Raw genomic sequence first — 18,748 nt, 5'->3', positions numbered from 1 at the left:
CAGGACTGGCTGGTAGTGCGGGGGACGCTGATCAGTTTGATGCTTATTGTGCCCGGATCCACCACCCCATTTGGCCCTAATCTTCCATTTTCGGGATATGCTAATAAGGTGCTAACTGGCACCGGCCGGGCTAACTGGTACTCTGACGTCAGTGCCGCGAGCTACAGCACCGCCCATCTCATCAATATTCCTCCCCTCTCTCTTCATTACAGAGCAGGGAGAGGCGGAGGGAGGGGAGGAATATTGATGAGCTGGGTGGCGCTGCGGCCAGCGGCACTAACGTCAGATTGCCAATTAGCCTGGCCGGCGCCAGATAGCACCTCATTTACATATCCTGAAAATAGAAGATTAGGGCCGAACGGCGCGGCGGATCTGGGCATGGTAAGCATCAAACTGATCAGCGTCCCCCGCACTACCAGCCAGTACCGCTGGTTAGTGCAGGGGGAGAAAGCTGACAGTTTTCCTTTAACACTATCAACTATGACTTCAGGATGGTCCTATGTATCATATTCCCAAATATTCAGTTATTCTGTATGTAAGAGTGTCTTAACCATATTAGGTCTGCACAGTGGCACCTCGCTAGCCCATAGTGCCACTGTGCAGACCTAATATGTGTAAGACACCTAATATGTGTTTGCACTTTATCGCCCCGCAACTAGTGGGAATTCCTGCCTGTAATACTTTAGTAAGTGTTTGCTGCATTTTAAAACAATAAAATTTGTATTTTTGGTAGAATCATAGAACACATAAGCCAATCAGTAGATTTGGTAGAATCCTAGAACACAGAAGCTAATCAGTAGATTTGGTAGAATCATAGAACACAGAAGCCAATCACTAGATTTGGTAGAATCATAGAACACAGAAGCCAATCACTAGATTTGGTAGAATCATAGAACACAGAAGCTAATCACTAGATTTGGTAGAATCATAGAACACAGAAGCCAATCACTAGATTTGGTAGAATCATAGAACACAGAAGCTAATCACTAGATTTGGTAGAATCATAGCACACAGAAGCCAATCACTAGATTTGGTAGAATCATAGAACACAGAAGCTAATCACTAGATTTGGTAGAATCATAGAACACAGAAGCTAATCACTAGATTTGGTAGAATCATAGAACACAGAAGCCAATCACTAGATTTGGTAGAATCATAGAACACAGAAGCCAATCACTAGATTTGGTAGAATCATAGAACACAGAAGCTAATCACTAGATTTGGTAGAATCATAGAACACAGAAGCTAATCACTAGATTTGGTAGAATCATAGCACACAGAAGCCAATCACTAGATTTGGTAGAATCATAGAACACAGAAGCCAATCACTAGATTTGGTAGAATCATAGAACACAGAAGCTAATCACTAGATTTGGTAGAATCATAGAACACAGAAGCTAATCACTAGATTTGGTAGAATCATAGCACACAGAAGCCAATCACTAGATTTGGTAGAATCATAGAACACAGAAGCCAATCAGTCAATGTGCAGAGGGAGGCAGGGAAGGGCTCCCCTCATGAATACACCCCACTGATAACTGTGTCCTCCTTGTTCTTCGATTGCTCTTATTACATTACATTGTATCATGACATAGCCACATTAGTTTCTGTCATGTATTAGTTTAGATTATTCCTTGTTAAGTTTAGGAGCCATATTCATTACAGATCTTTGTAAGGTATGACATTTTAGATGATATATTTGTTACTTGTATATAATTTTAATATATAAATGCCTGTTCTAATGCAAAATAAAGTGCAGTAAAAGAGTGGCCTTACCCATTATTCCTCTTCACGTTCCTCATTTTAATTTCTCATTGTTTTCTTTTCTTTAAAATTCATTTTCATATTCCTTGTCCTGTTTTGGTGTCTATGTTTTCCTTTCTTTATCGCTTCACTAAGGTATGCGAACTGTGGCTTCTTGCATGTGCGGCTTTTCTAACTTATATTTTGAGTCTGTGAAAAAGCTTCGCTCCTCTAACATGAGTAAGTCAACTGACAATAAAGTATATTTTTTCCTCTTGTGTAAAGTATTGTTTTAAAGTAAATAATACTGTGCATCTAGTGCCTTGCTCATAATAGTGTGATGTAATGTGAAATCACTTTATAATAACTCACAAAATTATCAATTTTTATTGAGATACTTAGTTAAATTTCCACCTAATCCGTATGCAGTCAATGCAATTGGAAGAACGGGCACTTTGTAAACTTATTCTGATGCCAAAGTCAAAATGAAAGGCATTTAGAAAATGTACTATTGTGTACAGTCAATAGTCAATTGTTTATAAAATTGAATAACACTAATAGGTTACATTGCTTTTCTTTTACTTTAACATGTTTGCAGAAAAATCTAAAAGATAAAAACTGGTCGCTCATTGGTTGGTAGAAGCAATAAGGCAGTTTGTTTTCTCGAAATGAGTAAATAATTGAGGCTCAGTATTTATAGTTTTAAATGCCAACCTGTTGTTTTAGTGTTTTCAGAAACTATACAGTAAAGGGGTACTCTGCCCCTAGACATCTTATCCCCTATCCAAAGGCAGTGCGGGACTCCTGCGATCAGACATCTTATCCTTTGGATAGGGGATAAAATGTATAAAGCCGGAATACCACTTTAAGTGACTTTAAAGGGGTACTCCACTGGAAAACTTTTTTTATTTTTTTTATCAACTGGTGTCTGACCACAGTGCTCTCTGCTGACACTTCTTTCCATTTTAGGAACTGTCCAGAGTAGGAGCTAATCCCCATAGCAAACCTATTCTGTTCCAGACAGTTCCTAAAATAGACAGAGGTGTCAGCAGAGAGCACAGACAGAAAGGAAATTCAAAAATAAAATGTGTGTAGCATATAGCAGCTCATAAGTACTGGAAGGATTAATATTTTTAAATAGAAGTCATTAACAAATCTTTTATTTTCTGGCACCATTGCTTTAAAAAAAAAAAAAATGTTTTCCAGGGGTGTACACCTTTTAAAGCAACTTAGCGCCCACTTCATACTACCAGTAGCCGGACACTTGCCGCTATTGATGGTGAGCGTCGATCCCGCCACGCCCCATCATTAACCCTTAAGACATCTAAAGCATTAAGTCATTGATGCTGGCTAGGTCAGGGCCCACATTGGAGCTAAAATGGTGACGTGGGGTCCTCTTACATGCCAAAGGATTGCTGATTCACTGATGCAACCAGTGGATTAGTGGAGTTCTGACTTAAAAAGTGTTTAGTAAAAAATTTTTAAAAATCATATAAAATGCCCTCCCTTAAAGGGGCACTCTGGTGAAAAACAAATTTTTTTTAATCAACTTCCAGAAAGTTAAACAGATTTGTAAATGACTTCTAATAAAAAATATTAACCCTTCTAATATTTATCAGCTGCTGTATACTACAGAGGAAGTTCTTTGTGCTCTCTTCTGACACCTCTGTTTATCTCAGGAACTGTCAAGAAGGGTTAAGATTTTTAAATAGAAGTAATTTACAAATCTGTTTAGCTTTCTGGCACCTGTTGATTTAAAAAAAAAAATAGTACCCCTTTAATAAAATAGTACCCCTTTAATTAAAAAAAATAATTCACCCTTCTTTTCCCATTTTACCACTCCATCCAAAAGAAGGAAAAAAAAAACCATAAAAATACTAAACATGTTTCGCACTGCCACGTGCATAATCGTCCAAACTATAAAAATATGTTTATGATGCCGCATAAAAAAAAAAAGATTTTTGGTCATGTCAGAATATCAGAAAGAAAATAATAAAAAGTGATTAAAAAGTCCAAACAAAAAAGATACCAATAGTCAGAAAACGACAATTTTAAGCAGAGTGATTTTGTTAAAAAAAAAAAAAAAAAAACATTTTATGACTATATACATTGGGTATCTGTTTAATTGCATTGACCAACAGAATGAGAGCATGCCATTTTTTACCATAAAGGGCTTTTCGTAAAAACCAAACCTTCTAAAAGTTGCAAAATTTTGGTTTTCATAACAATTTACCCCCACAAATATTTTTTTTTGTTTCGCCATGAATTTTATGGTAAAATGACTAATTTCATTACAAAGTACTATTGGTTGTGCAAAGAACAAGCCCTCACATGGGTTTGTGAGTGGATAAATAGGAGTTATGCCTCTTAAAAGGCACAGAGGAAAAAATGAAAATTAGCTGTGTCCTCATGGCCAAAATGTACTGTGTGCTTAACCCCTTAAGGGGTATGGATATGCCCCCGTTCCCAAGTCCTTAAGGACTCGGCGTACCTGTACGTCCTGAGTATTCATTCAACAGGCATCCCGTGACAACCCCCATGGGGAGTTGTAGTTTTGCAACATCTGGGTGGGGGCACTATACGGTGGTGCCCAAGCTGTAGCACTATAGATTGTGCAAAACTATTACTCCAGGCATGCTGGGAGTTGTAGTTCTGTAACATCTGGCCCTTCAGATGTTGCAGAACTACAACTCCCAGCAAGCCTGGACAGTCTCAGCATGCTGGGAGTTGTAGTTTTTCAACATCTGGAAGAGCACAGTTTTGTAAAAAATTAGAAACGTCTGGTACGGCACGGTTTCTAAAACGGAGCCTCCAGCTGTTGCAAAACAACAACTCCCAGTGTTGCCGGACAGCCATTGACTGTTTGGGAAACACTGCCGTAGGGTAATTTTGGTATTGGAGGCAAGTGTAATTCTTGCATCCTGGTCTGTCCCTATGCAAATCCCTAATGTAGGCCTCAAATGCGCGTGGCGCTCTCTCACTTCTGAGCCCTGTCGTATTTCAAGGCAACAGTTTAGGGCCACATATGGGGTATTTCTGTACTCGGGAGAAATTGCCTAACAAATTTTGGGGGGCTTTTTCTCCTTTTACCCCCATGAAAAGGTAAAGTTGGGGTCTACACCAGCATGTTATTGTAAATTTTTTTTTTTTTTTTTACACTAACATGCTGGTGTTGCTCCATACATTTTCACAAGAAGGAAAAGGAAAAAAAGACCCCAAAATTTGTAACGCAATTTCTCCTGAGTACAGAAATACCCCATATGTGGACATAAAATGCTCTGCGGATGCACAACAAGGCTCAGAAGTGAGAGCACCATGTACATGTGAGGTGATTTGCACAGGGATGGCTGATCATTACAGCGGTTCTGACATAAATGCAAAAAAAAGTAAAACACCCCCATGTGACCCCATTTGGGAAACTGCACCCCTCAAGGAACGTAATAAGGGGTATAGTGAGCCTTAAAACCCCACAGGTGTTTGAAGAATTTTCATTAATGTTGGACGTGAAAATTAAACATTTGTATTCTTTTTTTTTAAACTAAAATGCTGGTGTTATCCCAAATTTTTCATTTTCACAAGGGGTAATAGGAAAAAAGATTCCCATAATTTGTAACACCATTTCTTCTGAGTATATAAATACCCCATATGTGGATGTAAAGTGCTCTGAGGGCGAACTAAAATGCTCAGAAAAGAAGCTTTTGGAGAGAGAATATGTCTATATGTCTGGAATTGAAGGCCATGTGTGTTTACAAAGCCCCCATGGTGCCAGAACAGTGGAGCTGCTCCCCCCCCCTCCCCACACACACACACACACACACACACACATGTGACCCCATTTTGGAAATTACACCCCTCACTGAATGTAATAAGGGGTGCAGTGAGCATTTACACCCCACAGGTGTCTGACAGATTTTTGGAACAGTGGTCCGTGAAATTGAAAAATTGTATTTTTAATTTGCATAGCCCACTGTTCCAAAGATCTGGCAAACGCCAGTGGGGTGTAAATGCTCACTGCACCCCTTATTAAATTCCGTGAGTGATGTAGTTTCCAAAATGGGGTCACATGTGGGGGGGGGGTCCACTGTTCTGGCACCACGGGGGCTTTATAAACGCACATGGGCCCCCGACTTCCATTCCAAACAAATTATCTCTCCAAAAGCCCAATGGTGCTCCGCAGAGCACTTTCCATCCACATATGGGGTATTTCCATACTCAGAAGAAACAGGGCTAAAAATTTTGGGAGGCTTTTTCTCCTATTACCCCTTGTGAAAATAAAACATTTGGGATAACACCAGCATTTTAGTGAAAAAAAATAAAAATTTTCATTTTCACGTCCAACTTTACCGGAAATCTGTCAAACACCTTGGGTGTGTAAATGCTCACTGTACCCCTTGTTACATTCCTTGAGGGGTGTTGTTTCCCAAATAGTGTGCCATGTGGGGCTTTTTTTTTTTGCTGTTCTGGCACCAAAGGGGCTTCCTAAATGCGACATGCCCCCCAAAAACCATTTCAGCAAAATGTGCTTTCCAAAAGCCAAATGGGACTCTTCTGAGCATTGTAGTGCGCCCGCAGTGCACTTTTACATCCACACAAGGGGTATTTCCATACTCAGAAGGGATTACAAATTTAGGGGGGTATTTTCTCCTATTACCCCATGTAAAAATGTAAAATTTGGGGGGAAAACTGCATTTTAGTGAATTTTTTTTTCATTTACACATCCAACATTTAATGCAAAGTCATCAAACACCTGTGGGGTGTAAAAGCTTACTGAACCCCTTGTTATGTTCATTGATGGGTGTAGTTTCCAAAACAGTAAGCCATGTGTTTTTTTTTTTTTTTTTTTTTGCTGTTCTGGCACCATAGGGGCTTCCTAAATGTGACATACCCCCCAAAAACCATTCCCGAAAAACTCACTCTTCAAAATCTCATTGTTGCTCCTTCCCTTCTGAGCCCTCTAGTGCACTTAAAGGGGTTATCCAGGAAAAAACTTTTTTTTATATGTATCAACTGGCTCCAGAAAGTTAAACAGATTTGTAAATTACTTCTATTAAAAAAATCTTAATCCTTTCAGTACTTATGAGCTTCTGAAGTTAAGGTTGTTCTTTTCTGCCTAAGTGCTCTCTGATGACACCTGTCTCTGGAACCGCCCAGTTTATAAGCAAATCCCCATAGCAAACCTCTTCTAAAATGGGAGTTTCCTGAGACACATGTCATCAGAGAGCACTTAGGCAGAAAAGAACAACCTTAACTTCATAAGCTCATAAGTACTGAAAGGATTAAGATTTTTTTAATAGAAGTAATTTACAAATCTGTTTAACTTTCTGGAGCCAAAAAAGTTTTTACCTGGAATACCCCTTTAACATCCACATATTAGGTATTTCCTTACTCAAGAGAAATTGGGTTACAAATTTTAGGATGATTTCTCTCCTTTTACCCCTTGTAAAAATTCAATAACTGGGTCTACAAGAACACGCAAGTGTAAAAACTGAAAATTTAGAATTTTCTCCTTCACATTGCTGCTATTCCTGTGAAACACCTAAAGGGTTAACACACTTTCTGAATGTCATTTTGAATAGTGTGAGGGGTGCAGTTTTTATAATGGGGTCAATTATGAGGTATTTCTAATATGAAAGCCCCTCAAATCCACTTCAAAACTGAACTCGTCCCTGAAAAATTCAGTTTTTGAAAATTTTTAGAAAAATTGGTGCTGAATGTTAAAGCCCGCTGATGTCTTCCAAAAGTAAAAACATGTCAGCTTCATGATGCAAACATAAGACATATTGTATATGTGAATCAATATATAAGCAGAGAGTTTCAACGTTTAAAAAAATGCAACATTTTTAAATTTTTCCTCAAATTTTGGAATTTATTAACAAGAAATCATGCAAGTATCAACGGAAATTTACCACTAACATAAAGTACAATATGACACGAAAAAACTTTCTTGGAATCAGAATGAAAAATAAAAGCATCCCAGAGTTATTAATACTTAAAGTGACAGTGGTCATATGTGCAAATGCTCTGGTCCTTAAGGTGAAAATTAAGTCCTTAAGGGGTTAATGGGTTAAAATTGACCTGTTCTGATTTCTATAACTTTTTAAATGTATATGGAGCTGTATGATGTCTTATTTTTTGCACCATGATCTATAGTTTTGACCATATTTGTTTAGATAGGACTTTTTATCACATTTGTTTTCTAAAATATTATGTGACCAAAAATCTGCATTTCTGTCCCAAAAAAAATATATATTTTTTTTTTATAATATTATTTTTTTACGTTTAGGCTGTTGACTGTACAGGATCATTAAAACATTAAAAAAATATTTTTAAATAGTTCAGACAATTCCGCATGGGGCAATACCAAATTTTCCTATTATGTTTATAAGCAAAAAAAAAAGAAAAGGTAACCATATTTTTTTTATTAGAGGGGATTTTATATACATTTTTTTTTACTTCTATATCTGGCAGAGTTGCAGTAGACATCACTTATCTAGATTTTAGTAAGGCTTTTGACAATGTCCCACATGGAGGACTTAGAGGATCAATAAACTGCAGTCTTTGAACTTGGACTCCCATGTTGTTGAATGGATTAGACAGTGGCTGAGCGACAGACAGTGAAGGGTTGTAGTCAGTGTAGTATATTCAGAGCAAGGTCTTATTCTCAGTACGGACCTCAGGGATCTGTACTGGGATCCATTTAGTTTAATATCTTTATCAGTGATATTGCAGAAAATCTCGATGGTAAGGTGTGTCTTTTTGCTGATTACACAAAGATTTGTAACAGGGTTGATTTTACTGGAGGGATACGCCAAATGGAAAAGGATTTCGGTAAACTTGAGTAATGGTCAGAACTCTGGCAATTAAAATTTATGTTGGATAAGTGCAAGTTAATATATTTTGGGTGTAAAAACTCAAGGGCAGAATATAGAATATGTGATACAGTCCTAACCTCAGTATCTGAGGAAAGGGATTAAAAGGTCATATATATCATAGAGCAGCAGGAATGCTGGCAGAATGTTCGGGTGTATAGGGAGTGGTATTAATAGTAGAAAGAGGGAAGTGCTTATGCCACTGTACAGAGCACTGGTAAGACCTCACTTGGAATATTGTGCGCAGTCTTGGAAGCCGTATCTCCAGAAGAAAGTAGATACATTAGAGAGATTTCAGAGAAGAGCTACTAAACTAGTACATTGATTTCAGGATAAAACTTAACGGGAAAGGTTAACCGGTTGCCGTCTATGGATGAGCCGGCTTGTCCTGAGATGGCAAACCTTGTATGGCAGAGGGCTTACCTCTTCTTCTGTGGCTGCTGCGGCTCTGTTATTGATAGAGCCTGGTTATTGATAGGCTTTATCAATCGAGCGCAGAGCACACAGATCAATGTAGTTCTATGGAACCACATTGATCTGAATGAGGAATCTAATGATTCCTCCTAAAACATAACAAATGTCAACATGAAAACCAACAAAATACAACAGTATGGCACTTTAAATTACAAACAAGTGGCAAATCCTCAAATTTCTTTTTTGTTTGCTTGTTTTATCAAAAATTTCTCTCTATGGTCTACAATGGTTGATCACAATTGCAATGAATAATACCTTTTCAATTAATATAAACATCTTCAGGAAGAAAGTCTTTACCAACCACTTATATACTGATTGTAGAACATATTTATGATGCTTTATTGGACACTCCATTAATCCTATTTTGGTGTTTCATGTTTCAGCTGGTCTTTGTGACATTAATGAGAGTCCTACACCCTCAGAGGACCGTTGCAAATCCCCCACCTCAGGTAAATTTGAGAACTTAACCTAATTTGCACATTTTTCTAATTTGTAATCCAATAGTATTGCTTAATATGGCTGTATATTGTTTACTGCTGAAGATAATAATGTAATAATTGCATGCCTATCTTTTGTTTAACAGCCCAGGAAAATGTTTTTCATTTTTTGTCTGTGGAAAAATAGAAACAGTAACACAAAGTGGAGTACACTTTTTTTAAATTTGCATTTTTGGTAGATCATCAGTTGATAGATTTAAAATGTAAGGTTATTTTTTTTTTGGCCTGCAAACATACCCATGCCTTAACTAAGCAGTCCCAAGAAAAAAAATGGAGAACCCTTATGTGAAATCCATTAATCAAATCTACACCATATTGTGTGGATTTTGTTATGGTTTTCCGGTTTGAAGATTTAAATGGCTGATTCCTGTAAAAAAAATAAATACATTTTACTATCCCCCGAGACTCCCATGCTGACATATTTCTGGTCCTGTGCCTGTCTTTTTTTATTTTTAAAAATTAAAAACTGCAGATTAAAAAAATCTATTTTCATTTGAGTTAATTTTGCATCATGCAAAAGAAATTAATTTTTCAACCCAAATGTATTGTGACGGTAAGAAATTTTTTTCTTTGGTACTATGAAGTTGTGATTACAGTATATTGCTGTCATATGTAAGATTGTGTTTATTGTATTGGGGTTCTTACAACTGTAAATTTGTTAGGGAGGAAAAACAAATTTCTAATTTTAGTTCAGATCGCAGCAATCAGCAGTTATAACCACATTAAGATAATGGACTGCTGGCTGATGTACTCTATAGATTATAATAGACTATAATAGAGTGCATTTGTTGAATTGGCACCTGGCTGAGTAATTTAATATGCTACCATGCATTTCACACCGTAACTCGCGATCGTAGGGGGACTCAAGACCCATGTGATCTAAACTTTTGACATGTCTGGACGACATGTCAAATGTGTACACAGATGACATTTGTGCTTTTAAGGCAGTGTTTAGAAAAAAAAATACACTATGAGGGTACCTTCAGACGAGCGGAGCCACAGCATATTTTACGCTGCTGATCCGCCGCCGAAGGACCGTTACAGGGTGCTTTTAGATGTGCCTGCTCGGAGCAACAATACGCCGCTAAGAGCAGACACACTGCTGCGATGTGTGAGTCGCTGCGCATGCGCGGTGTACTCGCACAGGTCACGGCCGCCCTGAGCTAGGCCGAGAGCAGCTGCGATGTGTGAGTATACTGCACATGCAGGCGTCGACTCGCACATCGCAGCGTGTTTGCTCGTAGACACCTCTAAAGGCACCCAGTTGCGGACCTTCGGCGGTGGATCTGCAGCGTAAAATACAATGTGGATCCGCTCGTCTGAACGTACCCTTAGGGTAGGGTCACACGTAGCACAAATGCATAGGGTTTCCCGCTGCTGAAATTCCACTTGCGGCTTTTCTCAAGTCAAATCTCCTCAAGCAGAACCCATTGACTTTAATGGGTAGCAACATAATCCGCTTGCGGATTTTCTGCTGCAGAAATTCTGCAAGTTGGAATTCAGCTGCAGGAAAGCCACTGTGGGAGTACTACTTGTGATCCTACTCCTATGGTAGTTAAAGTTGTTAAAGTTGAGTCTGTTCCAGATCCTCGTGTCTTGGGAAGACTGAATAGTGGTTAGAAATAGTGTCTATTACTCTGGAGGACCAGTCTTTTTTAGTAATACATTAATAAATCATTGATTTATTTTCTCTGCATGGAGACAGTTTAGTTTACTTATTTTTAAAAGACCCTTTTAGCACGTATTGTCCAAAGTAAGGAACCCCTCTAATCTCCAGAACACTAAAAGATTTGGTGACTCAATGTATAAATGGGCACTGATTCTGGGAGAGCTTGCTGCTCATATGACTGAATAGTTTCTAATATTGCTATTTATGTATGAGTAATGCAGTGGCATCATGTTGCATATACATAATGAACTAAACTTTAAGCCGAGTTACACAAGGAGGTGTAAAACAGTGGATTAAATAATGCACTGCTAAAATATAGAATAAGTATGTTTAACCAGCAGACATTGTGGGCGTTCATAACATGCCTAAAGCGTTAATATCATTATAAATAACTTATTACATGTCATCCAGACACTGATCGATAGATACAGCAAGGTGGATTGTGCCTCAATCCTAGGCTCAGCACTCAATTCATTGTGCTGAAAGTGACTGGCTCCATAGGATATAAGGAAACCCATGTACTGCAATGAGTTTTGAGGCGGAGAGTGAAATTTAATGCCTCTTGCTTCACTCTGCTAAATCTAGCGAACAATAGGAGTCTGAACGCAAAGACCCCAACCAATAATTTCGCAAGTCAAAAGTTTTTTTTTGTCATGACAGCAATTCTTTATATTATAAAATCTATTATTATTCATAAATCTGCTTTTAACATCTGCATACGATTTAGGTAGTGAAACTGAGCACAAACGTTCCCCAATTAGGCTGCATTCACATCTCGTTTTTTACATACGGGAGCCAAATCCGGCTGGGGGAGGGGAAAACCGGGCGCTCCCGTACCCCAGCCGGATCAGCCCGTAAATCCATTTACTTTAATGAGCCGACCAGAGTCAAACGGTGACTCCGGTCCGCTCAGTTTTGGCCCGTATCCAGTTTTGTGACTGGAGCATGTTTTAATAAAAAAAGATTTTATCACTTCTGGATCACCTTATTGGCAGCCCCTATTATCCTCCATGGAGGTTGGAGTGGTTTTGAATCTAAGACAGAAATATGACACACAAATGTTTTCTCTTGTGACTTGTTTAAAAAAAAAAAAAAATTTAATATTTATGAGAGTAGCTGACTTGAAAAACATATGCAGTGCAAATGATTATTTTTTTCCCCTGTCGTCTCCACAGCAGCATCCCATGACATTGCCTTCTCCTGATTGGTACAGTAAAAAACACTTAGAGGTAAAAAAAAAAAAAAATTAAAATACAGCTTTCTTTCTTTACTAGTGTTTTTACTTTACCTGTCAGGACAGGTGGCCACAAGAGTGAGGGGCTTGATGGGTCCCCTAAGTAAATTTCTGAGCATTCATTTTGAATCCTAGTTGCTGATCCTTCCTTCTCCCCTACACAAAAATAGAGAGATCAGCTACAGCATCTAAGCAAAGGAACTTTCTGAACCTTCAAAAAAGCTGTTATGCAAACAATGCATTGCTAGACTAGTAAGAGAAGAACCTCCTGACCTCATGGAGGATATTATTACCATGATTAAGGATAATATCCATTCAGCCATATCAAATACTTCTGTTCCTATGCCAAATACCTCTGTAGCTCCTCCTAGTAAAAAGTCTAAGATTGTTGTCTGAGGACAATTGTCCGATGTTTGCAGTAGAAAAGGGGGGATGTATTGAAAGTTCTACGTAGAAAGATGTGTGTCAATATCTCTTTAGTGTGAAAGATATGAAGGAATTTAAGGCTATTTGTGCTACCTTACATTTTGAGGAAGTCAAGGAGTCCAAGTGTATTCAGGATGAGCTTTAAAGCAGTTACCCCTTTAAAGAGAGAGGTGGCAGATTGGGGTATGGTTTCCAAAGTAGAAGGGTCAACCAGTTCTTATCTCACAATCCCAGAGACCAACCTCTAACAGTAGATGCATATGCCAAGAATTGGTCTTTTAATCTAGTTTATGCCTCTCCTCCTTTGCTATTAATTCCTAGAATTCTCAAGAAATTCCTCTCTCAGCCATGCTGCCTAATTCTAATAGTTCCACTATGGCCAAAGACTTTTCTTCTTGGTGTTCTTCAGAAATACACTGGTAAGAGAAGGAAGTGGTGATGTTTTTAACCTCTGCAAATTTAAAAATTACACTTTTAATACTTACAACAATAGCGTACCTAAGCGCTTCCTGGGATTTATAGTCCTCCTTATAGTCATCCTAAACTCTAATGATGCAATAAAATAAGCCGTGCAAAGTAAATAATAAATTCTTATTGGTAGTGATGTTGTACCACTAGGTATGTGTCCTACATTAAGTAATGTTACTTGCTATATGCAGCAGAGTACCAACAAGCAAAACAGCCCATGAGATAGGTAATCCAATTACGAGGATAATGATGTTTAAATAGTGAGGTTAGGGTTAACATATAACTCAGAAATTCCTGTTTCCCCACATCTGTATTCTCTAGTCCAGAAATAGAATAATGCTCCTTCAGTGGTTCAAGGTTTTCCTGCTGCTAAATTTCTTCCACTGGAAAGAACTGCCCTGACCAGTGGCATCCTCAACCAGCGTATCTAGAAGCACAAAGTTCATATGCACGAGTGTTGTCACTACGGGTGCCTGAACTGCCCAAAAAGCTTCAGCGTGTTTTGGAAGGTGAAATGCCTTCCTTCGTCAGGGATGAGTCTGCATTGGTAGATCAGTTTCTTTTAGACTTCAGGCAAGTTAGCAGGAACGTTCCATTTTATCAATCAATGACCACAGCTCCAGAGGTATTAGTCCAAGTGGTATCTCATTGTACTATATTAATAGACCAATGATGAATGACCACATTTTTTAATGAAAATCACTCTAAATGTAATGCCGTTAAAGACGTTGTCATCCAGGAATAGTAGATATTCAAATGCATCAAAACACAGGATAAGAGAAATAGTGTGAATGGAGTGTTATTAAAAAAAAATTATTTTTCACTTATTCTACAGGTACAGGTTCAACCAAATTTTCTACAGACCATGAAAAACCAGGGTTTAATAAAGGATTTTTTATAAAAACGCAAATAACTCCAAATCCACATTAAGTTCCAGGGGTACAAGCGTATTTAAATTTAAAATCCACTGTCCCTCCACCTTGGACATGTTGGCTATGTGGTCCCCTACCAGTGGGGGGACCACCTTCTCACTTCCATGGAATAAGGATCCAATAGGTGATGCCTTCATAGCCTTTCTAGATATTATTTTCATGCTCTATTATCCATACATGGAACATCTGCTTTGTGCTACCTATAGAGGTCGGCCTTTTGGCTAAGATCAAGTGTAGTACCTTTCCTGTTAGTTGGCGGTATGGTAGACCACCAAGGCAGGATGGGGAACAACACAAAGTGGGGCAGGTGTACCAGGGTCAGCTGTATGGCCTGGCAGCAGACCCTGAAGTGACCTGTACCCTCTGGATCTCGCCCTAAGGTTCGGGTAGAGTAAGAGCCGAGGTGCAAAAGTGCCCTGGGAGTGGTGACCCCAAAGGTGCCAGAATTCACTTGGGAATAGTGACCCCACTTGCTAGAAGGCACATAGCACGCACTTTTCTCTTTTCTCTAGCGTTCAACCCTTCTGGCTGTTGATCTGCAGAGGAATTTTTATAGATCTGGCGAATGTCTTGGCAGTATTACACTGCACATATTCACTTATTTATTATTTATGTTTTGTCACTGTGCTCACATTTGTGTTCTTTTTATCTACACCAGGATTGGTCAAGGTGCGGTAGCCCTTCTGGGTGTCCCCTCCTGCCGGCCTAGGGAAGGTGTGTGTGGCCATTAGGTTCCTCACCTCCCTGCCATGCCCCGGGTCCTTGCTTCGAGAGGGATGCTAACCGGTTTATCTGGCTCCTTGATGACAACCTGGCTAACACCTAGTTGTTTGCTGGGTCCCTGAGTAGCTTTGGCGAAAGGGGAAATTGTACCTGGAGCCTTGCAGGTGCCTTTTGGCCCGGAGGTGAAGAGTTTTTGTTCATTGGGTTTATTGTGCACTTTTTTTGTGTGTGTGTGTGAATACACTTTGCACTTTTTACTTGCACTTTGTTCCGAAGTGCATTGGAGCTTTTTGGCCAGTCCAGGCACCCATAGTGACTCCACTTGTGCATATGAACTTTGTACTTCTAGATATGCTGGTTGAGGACGCCACTGGCCTGAGCAGTTCTTCCCAGCGGAAGAAATTTAGCAGCGGGAAAACCTTGAACCATGGAAGGAGCATTATTCTATTTCTGGAATAGAGAATACAAACTTGGGGAAACAGGTATTTCTGAGTTATATGTTTACTAGTGTTGAATTCGAATTTGTGAATATTGCGAATATATTCGCTATATATTTGAAATTGTGAATATTCACTTTTTTCGCATGCGAATATTCGCATATGCGAATATTCGCATATTCCTTCTTTTCACTTGTGGGACAACTAAAATGATGCAAATACACTTGTCAGAGGTTATCAACAACATCCCTATCAACCAATAGTAAAGTTGCCCACCCCCTCACTGTTTTGTTCCACAAATATGCGAATATTTGCATATGCGAATATAACAAATACGTGAAATTCGTGAATATAGGACGAATATTCGTCTATATATTCGCGAAATATCGCAAATTCGAATATGGGCAATACCGCTCATCACCAATGTTTACCCTAACCTCGCTATTTGAACATAGTTATCCTCGTAATTGGATTACCTAGCTCATTCATGGGCTGTTTTGCTTGTCGGTGCTTGCTGCATATAGCAAGTAACATTGTTTACTGTAGGACACATACCTAGTGGTACAACATCAATACCATTAAGGATTTATGATTAACTTTGCACGGCTTATTTTATTGCATCATTGGGCACTATAAGTTCCAGCAAGCGCTTAGATACGCAATTTTTTGTTCACTTCTTATTTTGTAGTGGTGAGCAGAGCTCCACGTTGCACCTTATAGCAGCCTGCTGGGCAACTTAATACATTTATTCCTTGCGCCATAAAATATTATGACTGCAGTCATAACAACCTATAAAAATGTGATGTTCTAGTTTTTATCACACTATAACCTGCAGAAAAAACACAAAGTATGAAAGCTGATTCATATTTTTTTCTTTTTTGCATTTCACCCCCCCCCCCCCCCCATTTATTATTATTAAAAGCTATTCAATTTAATGGACTAAGATATACCATTGGGAATGCGGGGAAAAAAAATGTCTTAGGCTTCTTTCACACTACCGTTTTCGCCCGGCAGGTGACGTCCATTAGGAAGATAGCAGGAGAAAAATTTGTGCATGATACGTCTTTTTCTCACGCTCTCTTTGGCCACCATAATGGGAGTTATAACAGACATTAGAGGAATCCCAGTCAAGTGAAAGGGATCCTCTTTGCCCGTTATGCTATATTACAATAATGGGGGCTGAGTCGTGACGCCATGATACTCTGGTCCCATTGTCGTGACCCGGCAGACTCCGAGGCTGCAGCGCTGCATGCAGCTCCCAGAGGTGGGTGCTGCATGCGAGATAGCGGAGGTCCCCAGCGGCGGGACCCCCACGATCAGACATCTTATCTCCTATCCTTTGGATAGGGGATAAGATGTCTTAGGGCCGGAGTACCCCAGTAACGTCCGTTTGTAACTGAGTATCTTTAACAGTGTGAAAGAAGCCTTACATGATTGTGGCACAATGGCAGTAAAACATGTAAGTAAGACGTGACACTGCATAAAAAATGGGCAAGAATTGTTTAAGCCAACTACAGTATTAGTTTCTCTAAACATAGACTAGACAGCCTGATTAAGCTGTGGCATTCTTAAACAGCGTGATACATTTTGATAAATCTGGCCCATTTGTAAACAGACTAGTCTTGAATAAGTTATATTTAGTAAATTCAGGCCTATAAAAACTGTAACACCACTTACGAATACGAGGTTTCATACTGCCACACATAGAAATAAAATAGTTGTGACTGCTAGAACGCAAAGGAAAAATGTTTTTACTGACCTTAGAGGGTTACTCTGGTGCTCCAGCGTTCTGAACATTTGGTTTGGAACGCTCCGAGCCAGAGGCTGTGATTGTGACATCACGGCCACACCCCTTGTGCCATCACGCCGCACCCCTTAATTCATGTCTATGGGAGGGGGCATGTCAGCCAATATACCTCCTCCCCTATCCTTTGGATAGGGGATAAGATGTCTAGCAACGGAGTACCCCTTTAAAGCTAAAATTTGTTGTCACTAAGTGACAGGCAACTGAGTTCCTTGCCAATTAGAGTTTATTTGAGACATAACTGTAAAATCTACAATAAAAAAAAAAAAAACTATAGAGTATCATACAGAACACTGCTGGACAAATTATTAATTAATCTTTATTAATTATAAAGAAGGAACTACTACCTTATATAAAAAGCTTAAATACAAGTCCACCAAAACAAAGAATTTGTAATTGTGCATTTAGCTGTACAGTTTTGTTCACCCATTGTAGGACCTTTATGTATTTATTTAGATGTGTAAATATAAGCATTTGGTATCATTTCAGAACGTGGTAGTTCTAACCATTTTATGGGTGAAGAATGTATTTACCTGTAAAGTGACCGGTGATATGTCAGGAATATTGCCTAAACTTAAGAGCATGTTTGCAGTAATTTAGTACTTAATTTAACAGTACTAATGTAATCACATACCAGACAGTTTCATATGTTTTATCTGATGAGGAGTGTTACAGTACAGGAAACGTGCTGGTTGGTAGAGGTAAGTATTGACAGAAAAGAATAAAAGAACGGGATAACCATAAGGTACAGTAGAATCTATGAAAAGCCAAAACTTAAATCTGCCTGGAATAAACCAGGAACAATAAATATAACGCATAGTGGCCCCTGCTGTAAAACAGTAGACAGACTCCAAAGCCAGGAACTACCAAATAAGAGAAAAGAGAGTCACTTTAATCAAATATTTTCCAAAATTATATTAAAGGAGTTATCCAGTTTAGGAAAACGTATCCCCTATCTGCACGATAGGGATTAGGTTCTACAGAGGGGTGGGTCCGACCACTGGGACCCCCTGCAACCTCCTGCCCCGGCTCTCTCCATGAATAAAGCGGTGGCCAACACGCCCCCTACATGCATCTCTATGGGAGAGTCTGAGATACACATGCGCTCTATCAGCCTCTCCCATAGAGATGTGTGAAGGGGACGTGTCGGTCGCTGCTTGGTGCCGTGGTTGACAGCTTCATTTATGAGGAGATCATGGGGGGGGGGGGGAGGGGTCCCAGCGATCAGACAATATATATATAATTTTAAAGGGGATAACTTTTCCTTACCTGGGTTACTCAGAAAATTAGACAAGAGATGATAGATACATCAAAAAATTTAATCACCGGAATCTCACAGAAATGTGTATAGATAAAAACATCAGAGCAACATGGCCAGATATTTGATCACATTACATGATATGTGATCGCATTACATGATGAACCACGTGACCTATATCATATAAAGACGGGGAGACTATCTGGAGCAATAA

General features: G+C 39.1%; 1 protein-coding gene across 4 annotated transcripts in view; it reads left to right on the top strand.

Annotated features, from left to right (window-relative positions):
* STXBP5 (syntaxin binding protein 5) overlaps nt 1–18,748 on the top strand; it is a 530,024-nt gene that overhangs the window by 448,062 nt on the left and 63,214 nt on the right. For all 4 annotated transcript variants that reach the window (XM_056567305.1, XM_056567304.1, XM_056567306.1 and 1 more), the window contains one exon: nt 9,470–9,535. In XM_056567305.1, coding sequence (XP_056423280.1) covers nt 9,470–9,535 — 66 coding nt within the window. The remainder of the gene's footprint in view (nt 1–9,469; nt 9,536–18,748) is intronic.

This window comes from Hyla sarda, chromosome 3 (genome assembly GCF_029499605.1).
Source record: "Hyla sarda isolate aHylSar1 chromosome 3, aHylSar1.hap1, whole genome shotgun sequence".
Lineage (NCBI taxonomy): Eukaryota > Metazoa > Chordata > Amphibia > Anura > Hylidae > Hyla > Hyla sarda.
The sequence above is the reverse complement of the archived record's forward strand: the minus strand, read 5'-3'. Positions and strand labels throughout refer to the sequence as shown.